This window comes from Mus musculus, chromosome 3 (assembly GCF_000001635.26).
Source record: "Mus musculus strain C57BL/6J chromosome 3, GRCm38.p6 C57BL/6J".
NCBI lineage: Eukaryota > Metazoa > Chordata > Mammalia > Rodentia > Muridae > Mus > Mus musculus.
Window position 1 is genome coordinate 76,218,538 of NC_000069.6, and position 12,276 is coordinate 76,230,813.

Sequence of the window (12,276 nt, forward strand, 5' to 3'; positions counted from 1 at the left end):
AAAGGCTTGGGATTGAAAAGATAATAGCTAAATTCCCCAGGAAAGTAGAATCAATAAATAATTATTAAACAATTCATGACACAAGGATTGTTTGCTACTTTACCCTATGATTTATATTTTTATGGTATCTGTTTACATTATAAAATTACAATGCTTTAAAATTTTTCTAAGAAATACTGTAAGTCAAAGTGAAAAATGTGTTGCGTTCCTCTTAATGCATTTTATAGGTGGGAAAATATACTCATTTTAAAAATTGACTGCCATATCGGAAAATATTTTGAAGCAATATTAAACCTGATTTATATAAACATGTATTACTATATTGCTGTACAGAAAACTACAGTGTCAGTGTCTGTTTAGCCTATTTGACCTCATATAATATAAGCAATAGTTAAGTATCATAAAATCATGCTGAATGAAACCAGGTAGGATTGGCTCAAGAAGACCAAGTCTTGACCTATGTGATTCTGCTTTTCTTGAAATAATATATTTAAGTCACTGTCAGGCTCTTGAAATTTGGAAAACCACTAAACCTTCAATATTGAGCTAACCACTTCTTTCATTATATAAAGAAAATTATTATATTGAACTAAGTCAAATTAATTGATAAGCCCTGAATACCTCAGCTTTTTTTCTCACATATTGATTACAAAAACTGATCTTCCTTCTATCACATTTTTTCTATCCATGCTATGTATTAATAATAATATAAAATCAGTAATGTTACGATTTTCTTTACCTTACTTTACTTCCATTATGTAGATGTTGTCAAACTCTACTGCAATAGGTTAAAAAAAAACAACATAAAAATAAATGACAACTAGATAAAATGAAACAAGCCTTGTGAACAAAAACATACAACTGAAGTCATTCTTACTAGTTAGCTTTTTGATAAAATTTTTATCAGCATGTACACTTTATAGAATCCTTTTCCTCATTTGAATAATTCCAATATTACATCTAAACCCACAAGAGAGAGAAACTGGTATTTTATCTGAAGGCAATGATTCTACCTAGCTCAATAACTCTAATGGATATTTTTAAGAAATAATTGTACTTGACCTCTGAGAAGAATCTATGCAATTGAAAACTTACTTCATAAATAATGCATTAGCTGAAAGTCTATGATTCCTTGTTCTCATGGTTTTTAATCCTAAAATTTCCTATCTTTCCATTCTCTTTCAATGGATAATTAAACTTTATATTTGTCCTAATTTTAAATATTTAATTCTAGAACATTTGATCTATTTTTCTTCTCTGGTTAAAAACTGCAGTTATTTATATAGAAGCTAAAGGTTTCAAAAAGTATGTGTTTTCTTGAAATAGTCCCCCATGGATTCTAGACTTTAAGAATCCTTCTATCTTGCAACCAGTGTTTCACTGTGTTTATTTTGTTTCATTGTATTTTTAAAATATAAGGGGGAAGTTAGGGAGAAAATGGATTTACTTGCAAATTGGCTAAGTCAGAGAAAGACTGTTACTTTCTACTATTTCTACAGCAATGTTACCACCATTTTATAGAAAAGATGAGAATATTCAAGATTAATTAACACACATTACACAAGCACACACACATATATATACAAATATACATATGCATATGCATTATATGTGCGTGTGTGTGGTGTGTACATACACACCACACACACACAAGAAAATATTGCTGAATAATATGTTTCAAAAGAAAGGGTGATAAAGGTGACTCTTTCAGTCTGAGTATATAGAATATAGAAGCCACCCTCTGGGTGTCAATCCCTGCCCTCCCCCCAACAGACATCAAGTCAGGACTAAGCAGATCCTCTCCCACCAAAGCCATACAAGACTGTCTATTTAGGGGTGCAGGTTTCACATGCAGTCAAGCAGCCAAGCAGCCAAGCAGCCAAGCAGCCAAGCAGTCAAGCAGCCAAGCAGCCAAGCAGCCAAGCAGCCAAGCAGCCAAGCAGCCAAGCAGCCAAGCAGCCAAGCATCCAGGAAGGCAAGCAGGGTCAGAGACAGACCCTATTACAGTTGTTAGGGGGATCCTCATGAAGAACAAGCTGCTCATCTGCTACAAATAAGCAGGAGACCTAGGTGCAACCCATGCTTGCTTTTTGATTGGTGATTTAGTCTCTGGGAGGCCCCCAGAGATTAGGTTAGTTGACTCTGTTGGTCCTCCTGTGGAGTGCTTGTCCTTTTTGGGTCCCTCAATCTTTCTCCCAATTTTTCATTAAGACTCCCTGACCCCCATTTAATGTTTTGGGTGGGTCTCTGCATATTTTTCCATTGGCTGCTGGGTGGAGATTCTCAGAGAAGAGTCATGCTAGGATCCTGTCTGCAAGCAGAGTAGAGTATTATTGAGAGTGTCTGGGATTGGTTCTTGCCTATGAGATGGGTCTCAATTTGGGGCAGTCATTGGTTGGCCATTCACTCAGTGTCTTCTCTATTTTTGCCCCTGCACTTCTTGTAGGCAGGAAATATTTTGGGTCATCGACTTTGTGAATGGGTTGAAGTCCTTATTCTTCTGCTGATAGTCCTGACTAGCTGCAGGAAGTGGCCACTTCAGGATTCCTATCATAAACTGCTAGGAATCTCAAGCACAGTTGTCCCTTAGACCTTCTGGGGCGTTTCCTGAATCTAGGACTCTGGCACATCCTAGAGATTGCCTCCCAGACTCAGGCCAATCTCATCCTGCTCTCCCTACATATGATTTCCCCATCCTACTCTTCCCATCTCCTCTTCTACCGAGCTTCCTCCTTCCATCAAACTCAGATATTTATTTTGTTTCCTCTTCTGAGAAAGATTCAGACATCTTCCCTTGTTCTATCCTTGCCATTTTGCTTCTTTGGGTCTGTTGATTATAGCATGTTTATCCTGTACGTTTTGGCTAATGCCCACTCATAAATGAGTACAGACCATATGTGTTGTTTTAGTCTGGGTTGCCTCACTCATCATGCTATTTTTTTAGTTCCATCTATTTGCCTGTGAAATCATGATGTTCTTGTTTGTAGTAGCTGAATAATATTCCATTGTATAAATGAACCACACTTTCTGTTTCCATTCTCCACTTGAGAGATATCTAGGTTGTTTCCAGTTCTAGCTATTACAAATAAAGCTGCTATGAACACGGTTGAGCAAATGTCCTTGTGGGATAGTGGAGCATCTTTTGAGTATATGCACATGAGTGGCATAGCTGGGTTTTGAGGTAGAAATATTCCCAATCTTCTGAGAAACTGACATATAGACTTTCATAGTGGTTGTAAAAGATTGCACTCCCATCAGCAGTGGAAGAATATTTGTAGGTAGAAATTATGAGTAGAAGATTGGTATCACAGTTTTCCAGAGAATATAAATCTGTGATTCTTTACAAAAAGAATGGTGATGGATCTCAAAGCCAGAGTATCTGGTACATTCACAAAATTTTGTGGGAGGTTGATATCTGAATAAGTGGCATGAATATCTTATAGGCAAAAACACAGTATATGGAGTCTGTAGAATGAAAATTAGTTTAGATATAGCACAAAATTGAAGAAAATAACTACTAAACACATAGTATGAGGTGCACAAAGAAATGAACTCATCACACCACTGAGATAATTTTACATCTATGTTTATTAAAACATTTTTAAATACTAAACATGAAAAATGCATAAATGTATTATGGCTAAAAAATGGTGTAGCATACATTTACAATAGAGATGTCTAGAGCCACAAGGAGGAATACAATTATGTTGTTTGCAGGACCATGGATGCCATTTATTAGTGTAATACTGGGGGTAATGAGACAGACACAGAAAGACAAATGCTGCTAGTTTTCTTTCAGTTTGGGGTTCAATATTTTATATATACAAGAAATCATTTGTGTATGCAACATAAATGTAGAAGCAAAACTGTACTAGAGAAACAATAGGAATAGCAAGAATGAAGAGAAGAAATTTGGTTGAATATGAACAAAGGGTATAACATTGTATATAAAATTATGTATATGAAATAATCCACATATGAAATGACTATATGGTGATAAAAGCTCCATGTGTATCAATATCGATATAAAATTTCACATATAATTGTCTTGCAAATTGACAAATTTCAGTAGATTAACTAAATATATATGCATAGTATGTAATATATGTATAAATTAACCAAGTTTTTTTATTGAGTTTGAAATTTTATATATATTGGATATTAGTCCCCTATCTGATTTAGAATAGATAAAGATCCTTTCCCAATCTGTTGGTGGCCTTTTTGTCTTATTGGCGGTGTCTTTTGCCTTACAGAAACTTTGCAATTTTATTAGGTCCCATTTGTCGATTCTCAATCTTACAGCACAAGCCATTGCTGTTCTATTCAGGAATTTTTCCCCTGTGCCCATATCTTCGAGGATTTTCCTCACTTTCTCCTCTATAAGTTTCATTGTCTCTGGTTCTATGTGGAGTTCCTTGATCCACTTAGATTTAACCTTAGTACAAGGAGATAAGAATGGATCAATTCGCATTCTTCTACATGATAACCACCAATTGTGCCAGCACCATTTGTTGAAAATGCTGTCTTTTTTCCACTCGATGGTTTTAGCTCCCTTGTCAAAGATCAAGTGACCATAGGTGTGTGGGTTAATTTCTGAAATTTTAAAAGAATGGTTGCAACAACAAAAGATTTTTACTAAAAAATTTGATTGGTGTTAATTTAATCCTAGATTATATGTATATTTAATATTTGGTATTTTATTTGGGATATGTTTTTAAATTATTGTAAGTGAGATATTGAAATTTTAAGGAGACTAAACTGTGTTTGAATCAACTGAGAAGTTGCAGATTACACAATATCTAATTTAAAACTAGTTAAGAGGATGCCAAGTTGATGCAGAAGTTTGACTGAAGCAACATTTTAATAAAAAAAAATTATTAACGTTAGCCTTAAAATAAGAACAATTCTAATTTAAATTGAAGTAAAAACAGTTTTTATTCAACTTTAATTAGAGTTTTCACTTTATTTTTAAATATTTACTATTGCCAATATTTTTATAATTAATATTAATTTGAGTACAAATTTAGAAAACATTACTGTCTATGAGATAAAATAAAATGAGAATTGAAGAGGCATGACTAACTATTACTCATTAGTCTTTTATTTATCAGTAATGTATACATATGTGTTTCTTACAGATATATGTGCACCAAGAGTTATTATTAATTGGATAAATAATTTTCAAAATTAACTTTTGAGGTATATGTATAGACAGCATTTGACTCATGTTAACGATAAATCTTTGTACGAGCTTATCAGTAATACACTTTAAGATTTTTGACCTATTTCTGTTTCCATTTCAGCAGGAAAAAAGTCAAGAAAGTTCAAGAATCAAAGGTAAGAAATGAATATTTTAAAATATTAAATAGAAAGGTTAAATAGAATATTATGTAATAGCATCTTTAAGATACAGTTATAATAGAATAATTCAAATCTGCAGTGTAATTCTAAAATGATTTGAACCTCTGGGTATTCTGTGTGTCCAGCACACTTCTTTGTTGAGAAAAAAAATCTTTCTTCACAGAATGATCCAGGTAAGATTACCACCCCAACCATTGTTGCTAAGATTTAGTGTTTTGTCACATCTATAAATAGAGAAATGATATTTTTCAAAATACATTATATAATGAACTCACTGTTGGGCCATTGTTTTCTTACTTTACTTTTATGAAAAATATTGAAGATATTTGTTAATGTTTTTAAATTGATAATAGCATAGCATGTAATGTCTCTTATAAGAAATGGGAAACTTTGGAATGTCCTGGGTTGGCAATAAAATTAAGTAAATTATTTTTGTGCAATAGGAAGCATGGCATATTTTGTTTCTGAAATTATTATTCACATTTATCTTCAACAAACTAATGTTAGATTTGAGGTGCACACTTTTGGGTTGCAAATGAGAATTTCTGTTGTAAGGTATGCTGTATGATATGCATTCAAATGACCTGAATTTCTGATGGGCTGATTGCACATCTTCCTACCCATGAAGGGCTCCAGTGTATCAGATTAACATTAAATCATATTTGTAACTCTGTTGTTGAAGCATAAATAAGTTTAGTGAAACATTCTTCTTGATGTTTTATTACCCTGGACATACAAGTCACACCATATCAAAGAGAAATTATGTTTTGCAAGTATTGTCTGGGAATATGTTTTAACAGTGTAATAAAATTTTTGAGATGATGTTTGCTAGACCTTCCTCTGTCCTTAGCTGACATATAATTCAAAACTCACAGACACAGGATGTTTTTTAAAATTACTGATTTGTATGTAAATGAGAGATGAATTCTGACATGAGAACTTGCTTATTTCACCTAGAAGGACTATTGTTTTGTTGGGTATGGGAACAATGTTATCTTCTAAAGAATAGCTCTTATCAGTGTCAGTGTTTTATAAAACAAAAACAAATACCACAGCGTGAAGCTATAGTTTATTAAGAACTGTGAAACAATTTGGAAAAATTGTATGTTTCTAGGAAAATAATCATTGTAATATATGCTAATAATTTATAACTTATTTTCATCTAGTAATCCTGTGAACTTCCTGTGTAACAGCTAATCACATGTATTTAAACAATTTTATTACATGAAATTAAGTCCAGACTTTAATCTAATGTTGTGCGTTTGTGCCTGGTTTTCCTCATAACAAGAACCACAACTTAATTACTCTAACTTAATGTTTCCAGTGCTCTCCATCAAACAAATTATAAAGCAGTCAAATGAAACTTGTTTTGTACTTTTTCATGTATGTAGAAAAGAAATTTTAAATACCTATAAACTTTAAATTGTGTAACAGGTCCCATTTTTGTAGGATGTGATCTTTCTTTGAAATGTCCTGGAAAATAACATTTTAATATTTTAAAAATTATGTGTTCATATGATTTAACCAAGAAAAAGCATTCATTTGAATTGTAAATGGTTTTAGTGTATACATTTCTATACTTAATAAGTTAGGTATGAATGTTTATATAATTTCTAATTTGAGAGGTTTATAATTTTTTAACATAGTCTTTCAAAAAATTCATGCTAATGATAACAGTACAGAAATCAAGACAGTGTTGTATATCTGAAAGGTCTGATGTTGTAGTCTGTCTATCTCTAACACACTTTCACAATGACATTATGTGTATATAATATTACTATATCATATATTGCATTGAAGTCCATTAAGATTTATAAAAATACTGTTAGCAAATAATTCAATTTGAAGATATTTTTAAAATAAGTAACACAATAAATTCATTAAGATTTGCCAGTATTTCACAAAGAAGTGTGTTATTTGGTCATCTACACACTTCAAATTAAAATTAAGTTTCCTTGGACCCAGTGGTGAAACAACATTTTGAATACGATTGAAAAATATGTGACTTACAAATAGCTTTACGTTTCTACCAACTTGACAATCCTTTAAGTTGCTCAAATAGTTTAAAACATTGAAATATTTACAGACACTTTGCTTATGATAATCACTTGGTGAAATTATGTGAATGATCTTTTCGTTTGCTTTATAAATAAAAAACTTAGTGCCCGTCCTCAAGAGCAAACCTGTGCATCTAGCACACCCTCTCTTTCTCATCTTTTTACTGAACACTCGGTGTTCTCATTCAGAAACTATAGAAATAAAACATGTGCCCCACCTACAGTTGGCTATAGTTTGAGTAATCTAATGCTTTATAGTGAAGAGTCTCTGAGACCTAAGTTACATTCTTCATGGGTGTAACTCTTTGTTAAATAACTAATAAATGTCAGGCACTATGTAGGACTATTTACCCATATGACATTATTTTAATACTCAACCAAATATTGTTAAATACGGTTTAGTGTTTAAAATGATAAAAATGGTAAATCAGATCAAAAGAAATAATATATATAAATAACATGTGTTTTATTTTAAATGAATAACACTTTATTTAATCAGTTATTATTTGTACATTGGGAAATTTGCCATGTTTAATTAGAAATGTTTTTTCTATATTCAGATTTTAAAGATAAAAGTTTTACTGTTTTGTGTTGTTTTCTTTTATGCCACAGTACAAATACTGTCTAACATGCAATTCAATTCTTCCAAGTACTTGAAAAGTTAGTGAATGGAAAGTTACATTAGACTAAATAGCTTGTATTATAATATATTTAGGAATATATATGTGTATACATGTATGTATGTAAGAAAAATAATAAAAAGGAGGCGAAACATTGGAAAGAGAACAAGTTGGGATATGTGGAATTGTTTGAAGGGAGGACAAGGAAGAGAGAGATGATGCATTTATATTCTAATATTAAAATAATACTATTTTAGCTGCGCATAGTGGCACACCCCTTTAATCCCAGCACTCAGGAGGCAGAGGCAGGTGGATTTCTCACAAGGCCAGCCTGGTCTACAGAGTGAATTCCAGGACAGCTAGGGCTTTACAGAAAAACCCTGTCTCAAAAAACCAAAATAAATAATAATAATAATAATAATAATAATAATAATAATAATAATAATAATTTAGAATGACATTAATGAAATGCAGTAAAACTCTTTTATATAGATCTTGTTTAAGTCTTATGCTGACAAACTATATTTTGTGGGCTTCAACAACTAACTTAGCTAGTCTATGTACAAATTTGTATGGTAAATATTAGTACAATTTATTGAATGGTAATAAAATTCTTTACATAGATATAATTTAATAAGTGCTCTGGATAACTTTATGATAAAAATCCACATTGTAAAACACTGTAATTCTCTTTTTAAAAAGATATTTATTTATTATATATAATAATCTGTAGCTGTCTTCAGACACACCAGAAGAGGGTATCAGATCACATTGAGGATGGTTGTAAGCCACCATGTGGTTGCTGGGATTTGAACTCATGAAGGGCAGCTAGTGCTTTTAACCTCTAAGCCATCTTTCTAGCCCAACACTGTAATTCTTAAAAGGCATTGGAAATGTAAATGAAATGAATACCTAATTTAAAAAAAGGCTCTCTACTAGGTATTTTCGTTTGGCTACATGTCTCACTAAAACAGCTGAAGGAAGGATGGATTTGTTTTGGGTTGCAGTTGGATGATAAATCCACCATGGTTAGAAAGGCACAGGGATGGAAGTGTGAAACCATTGGTCACTTTTATTACCAGGCAAGAAGCAGAGAGTGAATGTTACTTGGCTTGCTTCTTCCCTTTATGTAGTCCAGGACCTAACTCTGTGGGATAGTGATATCAACAATTATGATGTATCTTTCCATTTCATTTTGTGGAATAATGCTTCACAAATACATCCATCAGCTTCCATCCTATGGGATTCTAGGTCCCGCAGGATGACTAATATTGATACTTGGAGAAAAAAGATGAGTGGTGCACTTTATTACAGATATAAGAATTCAGTTTGGACATTTCTTAGAGATTCAGGCTTTCTGGAGTTTCACCCTACTGCTACTTCATATATGAAGAGATGTGTTAACACATTAACTGTGAACAATCTGAATGATGCCAACAGACATTCCATCAGATTCTTTCAAGTTTGCTGTCAATTATTTGGTCACTTTATCTAGGATTTAAGGGAATATGCTTTCCATCTTTTAAGAATTCATCAAGAGAGATCTGGGAGAAAATGTTTGCTGCAGAAGTATGATTATCTAGGGACCATACTTAACACTCATTTATTAATACACACTGGGTGCAGAAGTCTGTGTCTAAAACCCCAGCATTGGGGTAATGCGAGATACCACAGAATTCCAAAACTATCCAGATGGCCAGTCCACCAGCCTATTGACTACCTCCAGGTCAATAGAGAATATATATGGATATGAAAGATTACTAAGGAAGACATCTGAATATAACATCCAGTTTGTACATACACCCACACTGGTGGAAACATTTGCTAGTCTTCTTGAACACATAAATACGTCACAGTAAGTTTTCTCTCTCTCCCTTCCTGTCTCTCTGCCTCTGTCTCTCTCTCAAAATAACACTATATTGGATTTGTAGGGAATTCAAGAGAACATGAGAAATTTAAAGAGAGGCAAACATATATATTGGATGAAAAATTTTAGATAAAATATTCATCAAAATAAATTGTAACAATTTTAAAGGATCCTGATTAATGTTATCCTGCAACATCAACCTGGCTGACAAACATCATTTTCTATAGAATGACTCTATTAAGGAAAGTAGAGTCCAAAAGCAACTGTTCAAGTTTATTATTTATGCCGAGAAGAGTTCACTTTATTTTATCAAAACATATTGTCTCTTTTGAGCCATTTTTCATATTATTTATATTTCCAAAGGCTTTCAATAAATCATGTTATCCAACATATCATTTATTTTAGTTCAAAATAATTTGTGGTGCAAATTATTACCCACTAACAGGCAGTGAGTGCAAGGTAAAAGAAGAAAGAACAAAACATGGTTGGAAATGTTGAGAAAAAAGACTCCAAATGACTGTCTTCTTAATTTAATGGTTCAAATAAAATATAATTAAGTTTTTTATATTTTAAGTCAGTGGTTTTATGATTCAGTACATTTTAAACCATACACTCCCTTATCAACATTGACCTTCCCTTTAATTTCTAATGTAAAGCTTCTTTTATTATGAACTTTAAAAAAGCTAAGTGACTTCAGCAGAGATTTTATTTTAAAAAGTCTATATTTTCTTTTGATACAGTCACATAACTGATATTTCAATAAGAAACCTAACTTATACTTGATGTTTTATATATTTAGTGTAAGGAAATAGTTCTGCTAGAACAAACAATTTCTTGAATGATTATTTCCTGAAATGGTCTTGTGGCTGAATGCTTCAATTTTATGTTGTACTGGAGTCCCTGTTTTATATGTCAAAGAAAAAACTCTATGGTCCATTACCTGTTTTTCTTTCTTGTTTTGTTTTGACACTTGGGTGCATTACATATGACATTTGCTTAATTAAAAGGAATATATTACCAAATATTTTTGAATATCTAGCTATATTTTGTTCCCCAAGAAAATTTAGTATTATAAATTTTAAATGTTTGGTGAGGTATCTGAGTTTCCTTGAAATAAAGCAAATTAGATGTTATACCAAAAAATGTGATGTTATATTTAGTTTTTTTCTGTGCTATTAATTAAATATGCTTCACCCAGCTTTGGCAGCTATGGTAATGTTTGTGAAATATATAAAAATTTCCCTTTAAAATTACGATACATTTATATTTCTATGTATCCTGTGAATTTATAAAGTCCTACATACTATGATAGTGACCAAGTTTATACCTTTATACTAAAATTATAACTTTTAAAATTATTGGTAGATTTACCCTAATGCATGAGAATAATAATTCACATGTGGTTCAAATGCATCATGCCAATGCAGGATTTTTCCATGATCAAAGTGTTGTTTGCCTTTGTTTCATTATATATTTCAAGTCTTTAATTTGATCAAGGGTTCCTACCCTATCACCCACCTTCCTGGAAATAGCGATCATGATTCATGACATTAGAGTAATTGAGCTCACATTCTGTGAAAGGCTGAGTCTTTCTACAATCTTCAATTATTCATCTTTTCATGATGCTCTCTGTATTTTTTTTTCTTCTCATTGCTAATGTAAATATACTAAGGGATGCTGTCCTAAGAATTCAATGAGATAAAGCATTTACTTTCTTTTGATTCATTTGTGTAAAATGAACGATCTTAGATTATCTGAGTTATTGTTCACATCATTATTAAATGTATACCTTGTACTCATTTTTAATATATCCATGTTTGATGAGTGGTATTGATTGTCAATTTGAGTGGATTTAGTAATCTAGGAAACACAACTATGGGGGCCTCTGTAGGAATGTAGGGAGGAGTAACTTAGAAAAGCTGACCCTGACTAGGGCTAGTATGCTTCACCTGGCAGAGTAGATAGAACAGGGTTCAAGGGAAATGGTGTGTGAACAGGTCTCCCTTTGCCTCATATTTCTCAGAAAGTGCGCACATATCTCTGTAGTCTACTAGCAGAAGACTCCAGGTTCTTCACGCTCATTGTATGGACTCCATGTCAGTGCGTCTGTGATGCTTTTAGCACTGAATTTGGACTAATGACATTTCAGACACTTGGAATGATTAGTTACTGGATTTTCAACCTCTTTGATACATAGATGAGTACTGTGAACCTACCAGTTCTATATGTAAACTAACTCAATAATGCCCCTTTAACCCTATATTTTTGTGCACCTTATTTTATCTTAAGAGAATGCTATGTAACATTAAAATGGTAGGAAAACACATACTACAAAAACTTAAAAGATATAAATATACAACATGAAAGAATC

At 32.3% G+C, this 12,276-nt stretch overlaps 1 protein-coding gene across 6 annotated transcripts in view; it reads left to right on the plus strand.

Moving 5' to 3' along the window:
• Positions 1 to 12,276, plus strand: part of Fstl5 (follistatin-like 5) — a 635,736-nt gene that overhangs the window by 144,263 nt on the left and 479,197 nt on the right. For 4 of the 6 annotated variants that reach the window (XM_006501262.1, NM_178673.4, NM_001253719.1 and 1 more), the window contains exon 3: positions 5,304 to 5,337. In XM_006501262.1, coding sequence (XP_006501325.1) covers positions 5,304 to 5,337 — 34 coding nt within the window. The remainder of the gene's footprint in view (positions 1 to 5,303; positions 5,338 to 12,276) is intronic. The other 2 variants (XM_017319517.1, XM_006501263.1) reach the window with 1 other exon arrangement.